General features: G+C 38.9%; 1 protein-coding gene across 1 annotated transcript; it reads right to left on the bottom strand.

The window, feature by feature from the left end:
- Nucleotides 1-3,838: 3,838 nt before the first annotated feature.
- On the bottom strand, nt 3,839-5,193 carry LOC106014239. The gene has a single exon (XM_013091524.1). It carries the CDS (start codon nt 5,171-5,173, stop codon nt 4,148-4,150), a length of 1,026 nt encoding a protein of 341 aa, XP_012946978.1. The 5' UTR covers nt 5,174-5,193; the 3' UTR covers nt 3,839-4,147.
- Between the last annotated feature and the right edge of the window lie 7,311 nt (nt 5,194-12,504).

Genomic DNA, 12,504 nt, shown 5'->3' with positions numbered 1-12,504 from the left:
AGAGAGAGAGAGAGAGAGAGAGAGAGAGAGAGAGAGAGAGAGAGAGAGAGAACAAAGACGACACGCTGCAGCTAATTTTAATATCTCGCATGAACATCCTCGAGTATACGAGATGCCTGTACGTTGTTCTTTTCACATCTTGTGTGAGAATGTATGTATCCCCTGCTGCTGCTGTTGTGTTTGAAGTGAACTGTTCTACAAAATTCCATGCTCCTGTTACAGTTACAGTGTCAAGTGCCCCCCCCCCCCCTATAAAGGTCAACCCAGATATGGGGTATGGGGGTTGGGGTAGCTGTTGATACTGACCAGAAGTGAGAAATGATTTTTTGTTATGAAGAGCCAGACGTGAAAAGCATCAGATAAGATTATTGTAAGGATTGCCTCGTATGTAAAGACGAGATCGACTACAAGGCAGGGAAGGGACGGGGGGATTGTTTGTTTGTTCGTTTGTTTTTGATGCTGTTGTTGTTGTTGTTGCTGTTGTTGTTGCTGTCGTTGTTATTGTTGTTGTTGTCTTTCGTTCTCCAACTATAGTGGGAGGGGGGGGGTGGCAATTTAAGAATTAACAGAAAGAGTAAAGGGTTTCATAGGCAGGTTCAAAGACGACTAACGGTAGACAGATCAGACGTCTTCCGACCCAGGGGTAGTTGCCAAACTGTACCAGACATGGTCTATAGTGAGAAACGTGCAGAGTTAGAGAGAAGGCAGGGAAAGAAAGAAAGGTAAACGGAGGGTCTATGGGTACATATGCCTCCCAGGCAGTGATAAGGGCAGGAAAGGGATTATTATAGTCTGAGATTTTTATGCCTTTTTCAAGGGTGGCAGGGGTGGGTTAATGTTCCTGCCCAGCGTGTTACTGACTGACGTTAGTAGACGTGTGTTTGTGGGTGTCTGTGTGTGGGGGGAAGGGCGGGGGGGCTGTTAGAGGGAGAGAGGGGGGAGAGAGAGAGAAAGAAAGAGAGAGAGAAAGAAAGAGAGAGAGAGGGGAGAGAAACAAAGAAAGGGATAGAGAGAGGGGGAGAGAGAGAGAGAAAGAGAGGGGGGAGGAGAGAATAGAAGAGAGTAGGTGATAGAAGCAAAGGCGTAGAGATAGGAGAGAGAGAGAGAAAGAGAGAGAGAGAGAAAGAGAGAGAGAGAGTGTGTGTGTGTATGAAAGACAGCGCCTTTGCGTGTGCGCTGACGCGTGTGTGTTTGTGAGCTCTGTATGTGCGTGAGCTCTGTATGTGCGTGAGTGTGAGGCGCATGTGTGTGTGTGAGAGAGAGAGAGAAAGAGAGAGAGAGAGAGCTCTTTCATGTGTGCTTGTGTGTTTGCGCGCGCACGTGTGTATGTGAGTGTTTGTGTGTGTGTGTGTGTGTGTGTGTGTGTGTAATGTACCAGTGACAAGAAACAAAAGAAAAAATGTACAAAAAGAACACTAATAAAACCAGTAAAAATAAAGGTACACACAACATAGTTTGCAGAAATGTGAAACTCTAATCTGAATTTGATTTGATATAAAGTTATGACTACTACAAACAAAGTTATAAACTATGTTCCTGATGCCTCCTATTTCGAGTAAGGCACAATCTGACGCTCTGAGTGAATTGACCTTGTGAGTGGATTGACAAATTCGTGGCTTCTCTCAAGTACAAAAACTTGTCGAAGGTTTCTCACTCACTTAGTCTTTGAAGACACCCCAAAGTAAACGTCCAGTGGACTAAGATCCAAATTTTTGGGGATCAAATTCAGCAGAACATAATGACGTGCAGATTTATCTTGCTAAAAGTGATGGTTATGTTTCCCTTCGTCCCTACTTAAGATATGCAGTCTCGAAAATCTTCAGTAGTTTTGTAGGATGAACAGGTATTGGTCAGACAGGACTGTGGTGGGATGAAAATGTTATTCGAGAAAAAAAAGGCCTGATGATGCAATGATTAAAAAGAGCATTTGTATCCCGCCTTTCCGCACAACATGGGCCCAAGGCGTACATAGGTGATTAAAAACGCATTCATACTAACACCATACAAATTCATCATGCGCGCACATTTTGACACCAACATTCTATCAAACAATAAAAAATGCTTATACAAAAAGGCAAGGTACTGTCCATTGATTAAAATAGTTCTTACATAGATGTGTTTTGAGTCCCTTTTTGAAGGTATCAAGTTTTATTTCGGTCCTCAAATCATGAGGGAGAGTGTTCCAAACTGTTGGCCCAGAAAAAGAAAAAGTTCTCTCACCATATTTCTTCAGTGGCACACAAGGTGTTGAAATTAGTCTAGAGACACTGGATTTTAGTTCACTTGATGGTGTGTATGGTACAATGAGTTCTTGAATGCATGTGGGAGACTGGTTAGTTTGACCTTTGAAGCATAGTAGGGCTAACTTATATTCGATTCTCGATTTCAGTGGAAGCCAATGGAGCTCTTAAAGGAGGGGAGTCACATGATGGCGTTTTGATTGCTTTAATACTAGCCTAGCAACATTGCTTAGGGTGGTCTCTTTGTCTTTCTCTTCATTCTATTCAGTGCTAAGAAATTTCCTTATGTGAGCAATTCTTCTCATTTCTAAGTATAAAATTTTACATAGATTGTTAAGTTGGGTCTCCATTGACAAGTCTTTGTCTAAGTATACTCTAAGATTTTTTGCGTTGTTCGAAAAAGCGATATTACCTTTGCCAATGGTGAGACATTCTACATCAAGAGCATTTATCTTTGAGCTGGTTGAGCATTGCATGATTTCTGTTTTGTCATCATTAATTTCAATTTATTTTCAGTCATCCATGCTTTTACAGATTCAAAACATTCTGAGTTGCCTTTTTAACAGAGATTGAATATTGTTGGGTTTTCCAGATTTGTAAAGTTGTGTATCATCTGCGTACATATGGTAGAACATGGAATGGTGACTGATTGTACGACCAAGAGGTAAGGTGTCCATAGTGTACAGCACAGTTCTTAGGACTTAACCCTGGGGCTCACCAAATTCCAGCAATTTATTACAGGATTGCATGCAATCAACAACAACAAAGTATGATATATCGCTGAGGTAAGATCGAAACCATTCAAATACGGTGCCAGATATTCCGAACACGTCCGACAAACGACTCAGCATGATGTTTTGTGGTCTAAAGTATCAAAAGCTGCAGACAGGTCTAAAAGTGAAAGAATGGTATCAAACCCTCATCTGCAGCATTGAGTAGATCAGAGACAATTCTGAGCTAAGCAGTCTCAGAACTATGGTTTTCTCTGTATGCCAATTGAAATGGCTCAAACAAGTTATTCTTTGTCAGGTGATCTTTTAGTTGTGCAAGAACAACTTTTTCTAAAGCTTTCGAAAGAAAAGGTAAGTTTGATACTGGACGGTAGTTATTTAGGTCATTAGGGTCAAGGCCAGGCTTATTAATCAGAGGTAAGATAGATGCTGTTTTGAAGCGCGGTGGAACTGTACCCTTTGCTTAATAATGCGTTCACAATTAACATTAATAACATCATCAATATCTAATCACTGCCCACATCGTAATCCTCTGATCACACTGGCCTTTTTTGTAACTTTCGTCGGTCTTTGCTGATCACCAGGTAACACTTTTTTTGTTATTCCAATAAATCTTGGTATAACAATCGGCCTCGTTTAGAGAATCAGAGGCGAAACAACGTATATGAAAGCAAGAAGTGGCGCTAGATATTGAACGAAAGTCACACGAACCAGGGTGGACGAAATCATAGATAGATAGATAGATAGATAGATAGATAGATAGATAGATAGATAGATAGATAGGTAGGAAGGTAGGTATGTAGGTAGGTAGGTAGGTAGGTTGGTTGGTAGATAGAAGATAGATAGATCGATAGATAGATAGATAGATTGATAGATAGATAGATAGATAGATTTTTTCAAAATGCCAACAGACGCAATAGATATGATATGAAAACACAACAAAATACATTTGAAAATAAAAAATATGAACATGGTTATTTTTAAACTCAAAAGAACAAATATCTATTCTGCTTTGGGATATCCTTGCAAGAGGTATTGTCTTCAAAATGTTCTTGTAGATTGCATTCCTCTCAAACATCATGTTCTGTTTCCTTGAAGTTAAGAACGCTCAAAATCTCATTCTGTGACTTTGAATACAATTTGAACGTGGGTAACCCGCATTGTCCTTTATGTACATTAATCAATATTTCCTTTCTTTCTGTGCAACATTTCGTCCAGTATTTCTTTATACTTTGAACTCATGTTGTAGTATATAAAAATGTTTACAGTTGAATTAGTAGCTTGAAGGGTCTTAAACATTGACCATGTAAGCAAAAATATGTTGTGATATCTGCCATTGACATTGAACCCATTAACAGTACTCATAGCAATAAAGGAGACTGCACCAGGAAAAAAACAAAAGATGAATATTGTTGAAATGAGAAGAACTATTTTAACTACTTTTTTGTCTCTTTGTGATAAAGATTCCTGCTTGGCTGAAGAAGAAGTCGATTGTCGCCATTTTGATTTAAGCAGCAAATTGTGAACAAGGATTACGGTGCAAATGATAACCGCGAAAAATGCACCAAACTGAGCCAGAACATTGAGTGCCAAAGAAACTTTCTCAATGGATGGGCCATTGAGTACGTATAATAAACCTATCATTGTCTTATTTTTCTCTGGGAAAAACTTAGGACCCAGGCGGGTTGAATAATACACAGGGGCAACAAAAGCCAACATGGTTAAATATATAGAGACAACTACCACAATTGTTCGCCGGGGTGTTATGATATTTTTCACTTTGAGAGGCAGAGCGATACACAGACATCTCTCAAACGTAACGAACGCTGTAATCCAACTTGTAATGCGGGCAAACAGTATATGTACCCAACCGCCAGCGAGGTGCTGGAGGTCTAAAGGGTCGAATGGCAAATCGGCGTTGACAAGCCATGGGTTAAAACTGATGCTCACATAAAAGAGTCCCATCAGAGATCCCGTATCGGAGATAGCCATGCTGAATAAAGTAATATTTACGCTGTCCTTTAGGCCTTGCTTCAAAAACACAATTATGTTGATGATATTAAAAATGATACCAGAGAAAGAGATAGTTCCCGTAGCGGCGACGTAGAAAGTAATGACAAAGATGTTAAGGAGACCAGCGCTTACGATCCCTTTCGATACCGATTCTGGGAGAGTCGTCTGGCTTCCATTTCCAGGACCCATCTCTTACTTCGGTGTGCGTACGTTTTGTGGAATCCGTCAACTGGAAAAAAGTAATGACGCCTGTTTATGAACACAAAAAGACCGGAGAAGGTGAAATGATTACTCAAACAAAAGAAAACCACTTTCCTAAATTATCTTGGTTAGTTCCAAGGCACATAAAAACTACATTAAAAAAACAACATTTATTAAAAGAAATGGAAAAGTAAACAGGATTGGATTCATGTGCTTTTAAAGGCGCTCTGTGGGCCGACTGATAACAATTTAAAAGACGTGTTTCCATTGAGAGTGGTCAGCTTATTCTGAGATTTTAGACTTGTAGTTTTTCAACTCACCAGGGGAATATGACTGCTTCTTTAGTAGAGGTATTTTCACAAAATGGAGACTGTAAAAAGTCCTGAATGACCTCCTCTCTGACGATGATCAAATTGAAGTGTCTATTATTGCATCGATAGAAGAGGTGCGCTTGACAACATGATATACTATCTCAGTCTATTTTTGATAATGAAGTTAGGCTGACGCCTTGGTCTATCTCGGACTGTGCTTAAAGGTTTGAGTCAAACTTTGTTATTGAGTCAAACTTTGTTGTCGTACGTAATCTGTACCAAAATCTTCCCACTGACACAATGCCGCATCTCCGGTGAAGCGGGAGGGCGCTTTGCTGTCACATGCAGGGGACCGAGTCTGATTCCTGAGAGGGAAGATCTATTTTTTATCGAGTGTCTCAGTCTTTCTGTTGAGATGTTTTACTTCTAACGGGGTGCTCATTGGGGGATCGGGTAGGGTTTGCTAGCCCGATTGAAGGCTATCGTGGAAGAAGCCGATCCTGCCCGATACGTCGCCTAAAAAACAAACGCGTTTTTTTTTTCAAGCGACGAGTGGTGCGATTGAATAGGCCCGACCCTACCTGATCCCATCCGCAATACGCACCCGGTATTAGTTCCGGACTGACTCTTGCAGGCGTGAGCGGCAGCCCACCTCCTAAATGATATACCTTGTGCAAACAAAGACGTAACAACAACTACATAAAAAGAAACGACGAACTGCTTACAGCAAAGCTAGAACTAGGCTGCTCGCATGATTTCACAGAATAAATCCCACAAGGAACATGTAATATTGATGCTAATCCAACTTCACTTGATCCCTGTTAAAGTACATTATCATTCAGTACAAGAGATATGTTTTGTTTTGTTTTAAATCAGTGAACAATATTACACCTAAATAATACGCTGTTTAAAAAACGAGTACCCATATAAAGGGTAATAACTCGATCATCTTTAGGCCAAGTTCAACGAAACCTTGAGGCAATCAAACTCAGCCAGGAGGACATTAAATTTGTCCCCAAAAATCAATCAATCATCAATTTTGAAAAATATCAAGCTTTTTACAAATTTTAACCAAAATTGAGTGAAACCCAAAACTTTGCAATTTCTTATAAACTGTACATACTGTTGTAATTCAAATAGTCACTATTTGTGCACTGCATAACACATGTATACACAAATGATATTGCCGAATAATCCCAGAGACGTGTTGCCTATTCAAACCTCCAGGGGTTGACCATTTATCTCCATACATGCGCCAATATGTCACTAGAAAGTTTTAATAATCCCATAGTGTGTTTTGGGATTGATTCTGTGGACGTCCTGTCCAACATTGAGTTTCATCTGCCCGATCGTTTGTGGATTAAGTCCGCAGATTCTGTTTGCCAAAAAAAATCCCCAGTTGTAATAATTTAAAGGGCTGAAGTCTGGGGGAATATGGTGACAATTCATTTGTAAATTTAGGGCTTTTAGACGATTCCCAAAACTTCCTTGCTACCATGCTAGGGCCACTCTAAACATTTGGGTTGTTGCCCATCCCACTGACAGAAGGCATTTACTGCATAACACTTTCTCCTCCACAAACTTCTCGAAAACTTTCCCGGCAAGGTCAGATATCCGTTTGATGTGACTGTCGTGGATTTACCGTATTTATATAGAAACTAAAACGGGTCTACCACGTCCCTTTAGCTGAATACTTTTAAGAAACTGAAATAATTTTGCGTTTTACCCAGATTTGGTTGACAATTTTAAAACTTGATATTTCACAAAGAAGTTTTTTTGCATATTTGCAAACTTGATCTCCCTTTTGATGAATTTAATTTGTTCCAAGTTTAGTTAAAATTGCTGCACTTATGACTGAGTTATTGTCCTTTAAGTTGGTCATATTTTTTTAGACACGATGCATTATCTTTGCGACATGTTTATCGAATATAATATGCTATCTCCACCTTTAAGGGCAATCAAGAACAGATTTTTAAACCCACCCAGAGTCAAGGTCAAAGACTTGGAGGAAGAGCCTTTACATATTAGTTCCCTCTCTGTGGAACGCAATTCAAGCCCACCTACGGAAGTCGACCATTTCCTAAAAGCGCATTTTGTATTTTGGTCAATAATGACCGACGTTCCCAACTCAACGAACAGTATCGTGTTCTTTCAGTATAGATTCTAAGTTCATATTGTACTGAAGCAACAGATAGATAGATAAATAGATAGATATATAGATAGATAGATAGATAGATAGATAGATAGATAGATAGATAGATAGATAGATAAATGTGTGTTTGTATGTATTTGTATATAAGTGTATGTGTGTTAAAAATCTACCTTATTCTTTTAAGTGTGTATAAATGTCTTTTTTTGTGTGCGTGTGTTTGTGGGCTTTCTTTTCTTAATTATCACTCAAGCTCACTACTTCTCTGTTGAAATGTATGTTTTCTTTCACTCTCTGGACTCTATTAGCCTCTCTTTCTCTCTCTCTCTCTCTCTCTCTCTCTCTCTTTCTCTGTCTCTCTCTCTCTTTCTCTCTATTTATCTATCTATCTATCTACCTGTCTATCTATCTTTCTATCTATCTATCTAGCTGTCTGTCTGTCTGCCCCCCCCTCTCTCTCTCTCTCTCTATCTCTCTCTCTCTCTCTCTCTCTCTCTCTCTCTCTCTCTCTCTCTCTCTCTCTCTTTATCTATCTATTTCTCTTTCTCTCTTTTATTCCTCTTTACTATATAATATATATTTTTAGGTCACTGTCTTTCTTCCAAATACCCTCATCTAAGGGACAACTTACTTACCTGTTCAGTTACTGTCTTTGTTTTAAAAGAACAGACTTGAGTTGTCTTTTTATATTGACACTATCTCAACAGATCGATGAGTTGATGGGAAAACAGGATTTTGAATTTAGTACAAGAAAAAAGAAAAACAAAGAGCTCGTTGTTTACGTTACTGAAAAACATCTAAAACGTGGAATTTTGCAATTTGTCCTGATCAGCTGAGTCTAATTACACGTCTCCAAGTTATATAATTTGTTGATCCTTTTTACGTGCTGAATTAACTTTAATTGGCTCTTCTTCTTTGACATATTCCTAATATGGAACTATTTTTTTGCTTTGTTATGTTCTACCTAGATTCATCATTTAAATGGGTATCTCATTAAGATGCATCCCCCACTTCCTATCTCTTTTTCGTCATCTCGAAACTATGGAATAATCATGAAAATCCACTTAGAATCCAAGCATTCTGGTTTAGTTTCCAGCCATGTCCAATTAGAAACGAAAATAATTACTCGCGTAGAAAATAGTTGGTACCAATTGTTTTGTTTCTGCTATCCAAAATTACTGTAATAATAACCTGGTACAGTATCAATTTTGAATGACATTTTCAATATAACTTCCTGATCAGCCCCCAAGAACGGGTGTCAAGGAATTTTAGAAAAACAGTATTATTGAGTCCAATTACCTTCATAGTCATTCCTTTGTTTTAGTACCATTATCTAATCGTTCGATAATGACCATTTTTAAAGTCAGGGCAAACATCTAACAGTTACAATACACATCTTTACATTTTGTCTTTCTTTTTTTTTCTATAGAATGATGGAAATCTTTGTTAACGCAGTATTCAGTGTTGAGCATAATTGATCAAACTCTGGTTCGGTACATCTACGTTCCTACTTACTCTGTCATAATATGAGAATGTACTCGTGTGCGATGATGTATGTTTCCTATAGCAGAAATTGCCAGAACAGTGTCGTTTCTTTAACATTTACAATGTTTCAAACGCAGAACTCACAGACGCATTTTGAACAGAAGGTTGTTTTAATTTGTATTTTAATAAGACGTCCCGAAACTATGCATACCTTGTTTTTATTTGCAACTAGTTGAACTGCCGGAAAAAGGCCTGAACCTATAAATTTCTGTCTTGCCCGCTTGATCACGAGGAAAACCCGGTAAGTTGTCCAGGTTTGTTTGGGAGTTGAGTTATAGACTCATGTGAATGTTAAATTATTATTGAAACGTGTTTAAAGATTTAATGTTGGTATGATACGGTGGATTCAGGCCCTCGTCATTAGTTGGACATATGGAGTTATTCTGGTGTAAAAGGATCAAGAATTTAGAACAAAGATTTAATGTTGGTATGATACGGTGGATTCAGGCCCTCGTCATTAGTTGGACATATGAAGCTATTCTGGTGTAACCTCAAAGCTTGTTCCTTAAAATTGTCTGACTTTGTATTTTAAAATGACCCTTGTGTCTTGGATAGAAATCAGAATGTTTGCGATTGAAGAAGTAGAGCCACCTGGTGTCAGAGGTAAATTTGAGAGAAATTGGACGCCACTGTTTGGTAAATTCCATAGCTTGACTGTCCATGGAAACTGAAAAGTTACGTTTTGTGCGCTTTTCTATGTGCCAATGTTTTTCAATGTTTTTTTTTTTAAAGCAAAATACAAATGTATTTTTAACGGACTTTAAAGCTGTTGAGCCAAAGCAAAATAAAAGAATGTTTTGTAAAAACTCGATGAAGATTCTCAAACTTGCGGGAAAATGCCGATATCTTCGATCTCCTTATTTTGTCAAGCGCTTGATTTTCAACATTAGGATTTAATTTTAGTTTCTCCAATGCCGCCCCATTTAGAGGATGTGTGTTGCGAGGAGCAGGACACCATCCTCTGTCTTGTCGGCAACATTAAGATATTCCTTTTCAAAAGAACTGTGTTAGTCTATGAAAGTTTATATATTCCACAAGTGTTAGTCTATGATGCGATAGTGGTGCCAATATGGAAGAAAAAGGGCAGCAAGAAAGACTGCAACACCTATAGAGGCATATCTCTTCTCAGCCATGTTGGGAAAATGTATGCAAAAATCCTAGAGCGACGTACTCGCGCAAAAACCGAACATCTTCTCAGTGACGCCCAATTTGGCTTTAGAAAAGGAAGAGGGTGCACTGATGCAATCTTCGCACTCCGACAACTGTGTGAGAGGGCTTTGGAATACGACAAAGATCTCCACCTCGTATTTGTGGATCAAGAAAAAGCCTTTGATCGAGTAAATAGAAACAAGCTATGGAAGATCTTAGAGCAGTACGACATCAAGGGACAACTGCTAGACAAAATCAGGGCTATCTATGCCAACAGCAGAAGCGCTGTCCGAACTACCAGTGGAACATCGGACTGGTTTCCAGTAACATCTGGAGTGAGACAGGGCTGCAATCTCTCCCCTCTGCTCTTCGTGATCTACATGGACCAGATAACAAAAGAGGCCAATCCAGACCCAGAGTCACTCAACGAACTCATGTTTGCAGATGACCTGGCAATGATTAACAACAAGACTCAGCTACAGGAGCATATAAACCAACTAAATGCGAGCTGCGAAAAATATGACATGAAGATCAGCATAAGCAAGACCGAAGTCATGACAATTAGCAGGAGACCAGGTAAAGTGGATATCAACATCAATGGATCCCAACTAAAACAAAGCAGAGAATTCAAATATTTGGGCAGCATTTTCACAGAAAATGGAAAATTAGATCGAGAGATAGAGACTAGATGCCAGAGAGCCAACGCAATCAGCTACCAACTGGGCCCTCTCCTGAAACATCCCAATATCCCCATGAGCACCAAGGTGAAGCTCATCAACGCCATTTTCCTTCCAACGCTCACATATCAGTGCCAGACATGGACTCTAACAAAAGCCCTAGAGAGGAAACTGGTCACATGCGAGATGAAATGCTTAAGAAGAGCGGTCAACAAAACAAGAAGAGACAAAATTAAAAATGAAGTCATTAGGGACACCGTGGGAGCAACACCAGTCCTACCATACATTGAAAAACAAAGGGTCAAGTGGTTCGAACACCTCACGCGATGCCCTCAAACCATCCAGCTCTGAGAGCATACAACATTAAATATTCTGGATGGAGAGCCAGAGGAAGACCAAGGCGACGATGGAGTGAATCTGTGGCAGACACCCTTAAAGATCATGGGATGTCCCTCCTACAGGCCACACGACTTGCTGCAGACAGACACCTGTGTCTCCCCGCGACACCCCAGGGTACAAGCGGAAGAAAAAAGTAAAGTAAAGTAAAGTTAGTCTATGAAAGATTACGTATTGCCCAATAAACTATTGTGACGTGAACGAGATTTTTTTAATTCAAAATGGGTGAGAGGGGGAGTTAGTGATATTGCTTTACGTATTAATTATTAATAGTTATATAATGTTTTACATTTTAGATGAGACGCATAAAGGCTCTATTTTGTTTCACATTTCCTTTTTTTACTGGTTTGGGTAAATTAATTTGAACAATGATTCTACAGATTGACTGTGCAATGTTTGCATGAATTTGCAAGAATTTCATTTGAAATGATAGTGTGCACTTGGATGTGGGAAGAGTGATTTTAAGGTTTCTTGACAGCAAAAATATACGTTAGATGTTTTAGCTATCTAATATTCTGATTTCTTTCCAGAATGTCTGTTTCTATTGCAACAGAGGTACCAAAAGTGAAAGCAAGATTAAAGATTTTGATTTTGATTTTGATTTTTTGGTGAATGGTCAATTTTCTTTGCATTTTGTTTTTTTATCCTTCAACGACCAAAATGAAACAACTTACCTCTATTGTCATAGCATTCAGTAGATTGTGCTTTGGCATAAGTACATGTAATTACTGAAAACCGGTTGATGCAAAGTCACTCTAGTTGCTCAAGGCTACAACTAAAGAGATGAATGCAAGTACGCAGACTACAAGGACTTTTTTAGCGAGCGATGTAAAGGCTTTCCCCTGGTAATATTATGGTTGTTATTACAATTAACCTTTATTTGAAATATAATCGTTACCCTTCCATGCTATGCAAAACAAATGTGAACACAATAGATGTAGAAAGGGAAAATTTAGCAGGGTGTTCTAGAAAACTTGAAAAAATATTCAGACAATACACAGTCTTTGCATACTGTACTGGTATTGAACATTCAGTGATATATTGATTTTGTCTTTACAGGCTCCGTTTTGACAACATGCCTAGGAGCTGTAA

Source organism: Aplysia californica, unplaced genomic scaffold, assembly GCF_000002075.1.
Source record: "Aplysia californica isolate F4 #8 unplaced genomic scaffold, AplCal3.0 scaffold00039, whole genome shotgun sequence".
Lineage (NCBI taxonomy): Eukaryota > Metazoa > Mollusca > Gastropoda > Aplysiida > Aplysiidae > Aplysia > Aplysia californica.
Note: the sequence above shows the minus strand (reverse complement) of the source record. Positions and strands in the feature narration are given on the sequence as shown.

Excerpts from the sequence above, each read along its gene's own strand:
- LOC106014239 (XM_013091524.1), bottom strand. The coding sequence starts at position 5,173 with ATGGGTCCTGGAAATGGAAGCCAGACGACTCTCCCAGAATCGGTATCG.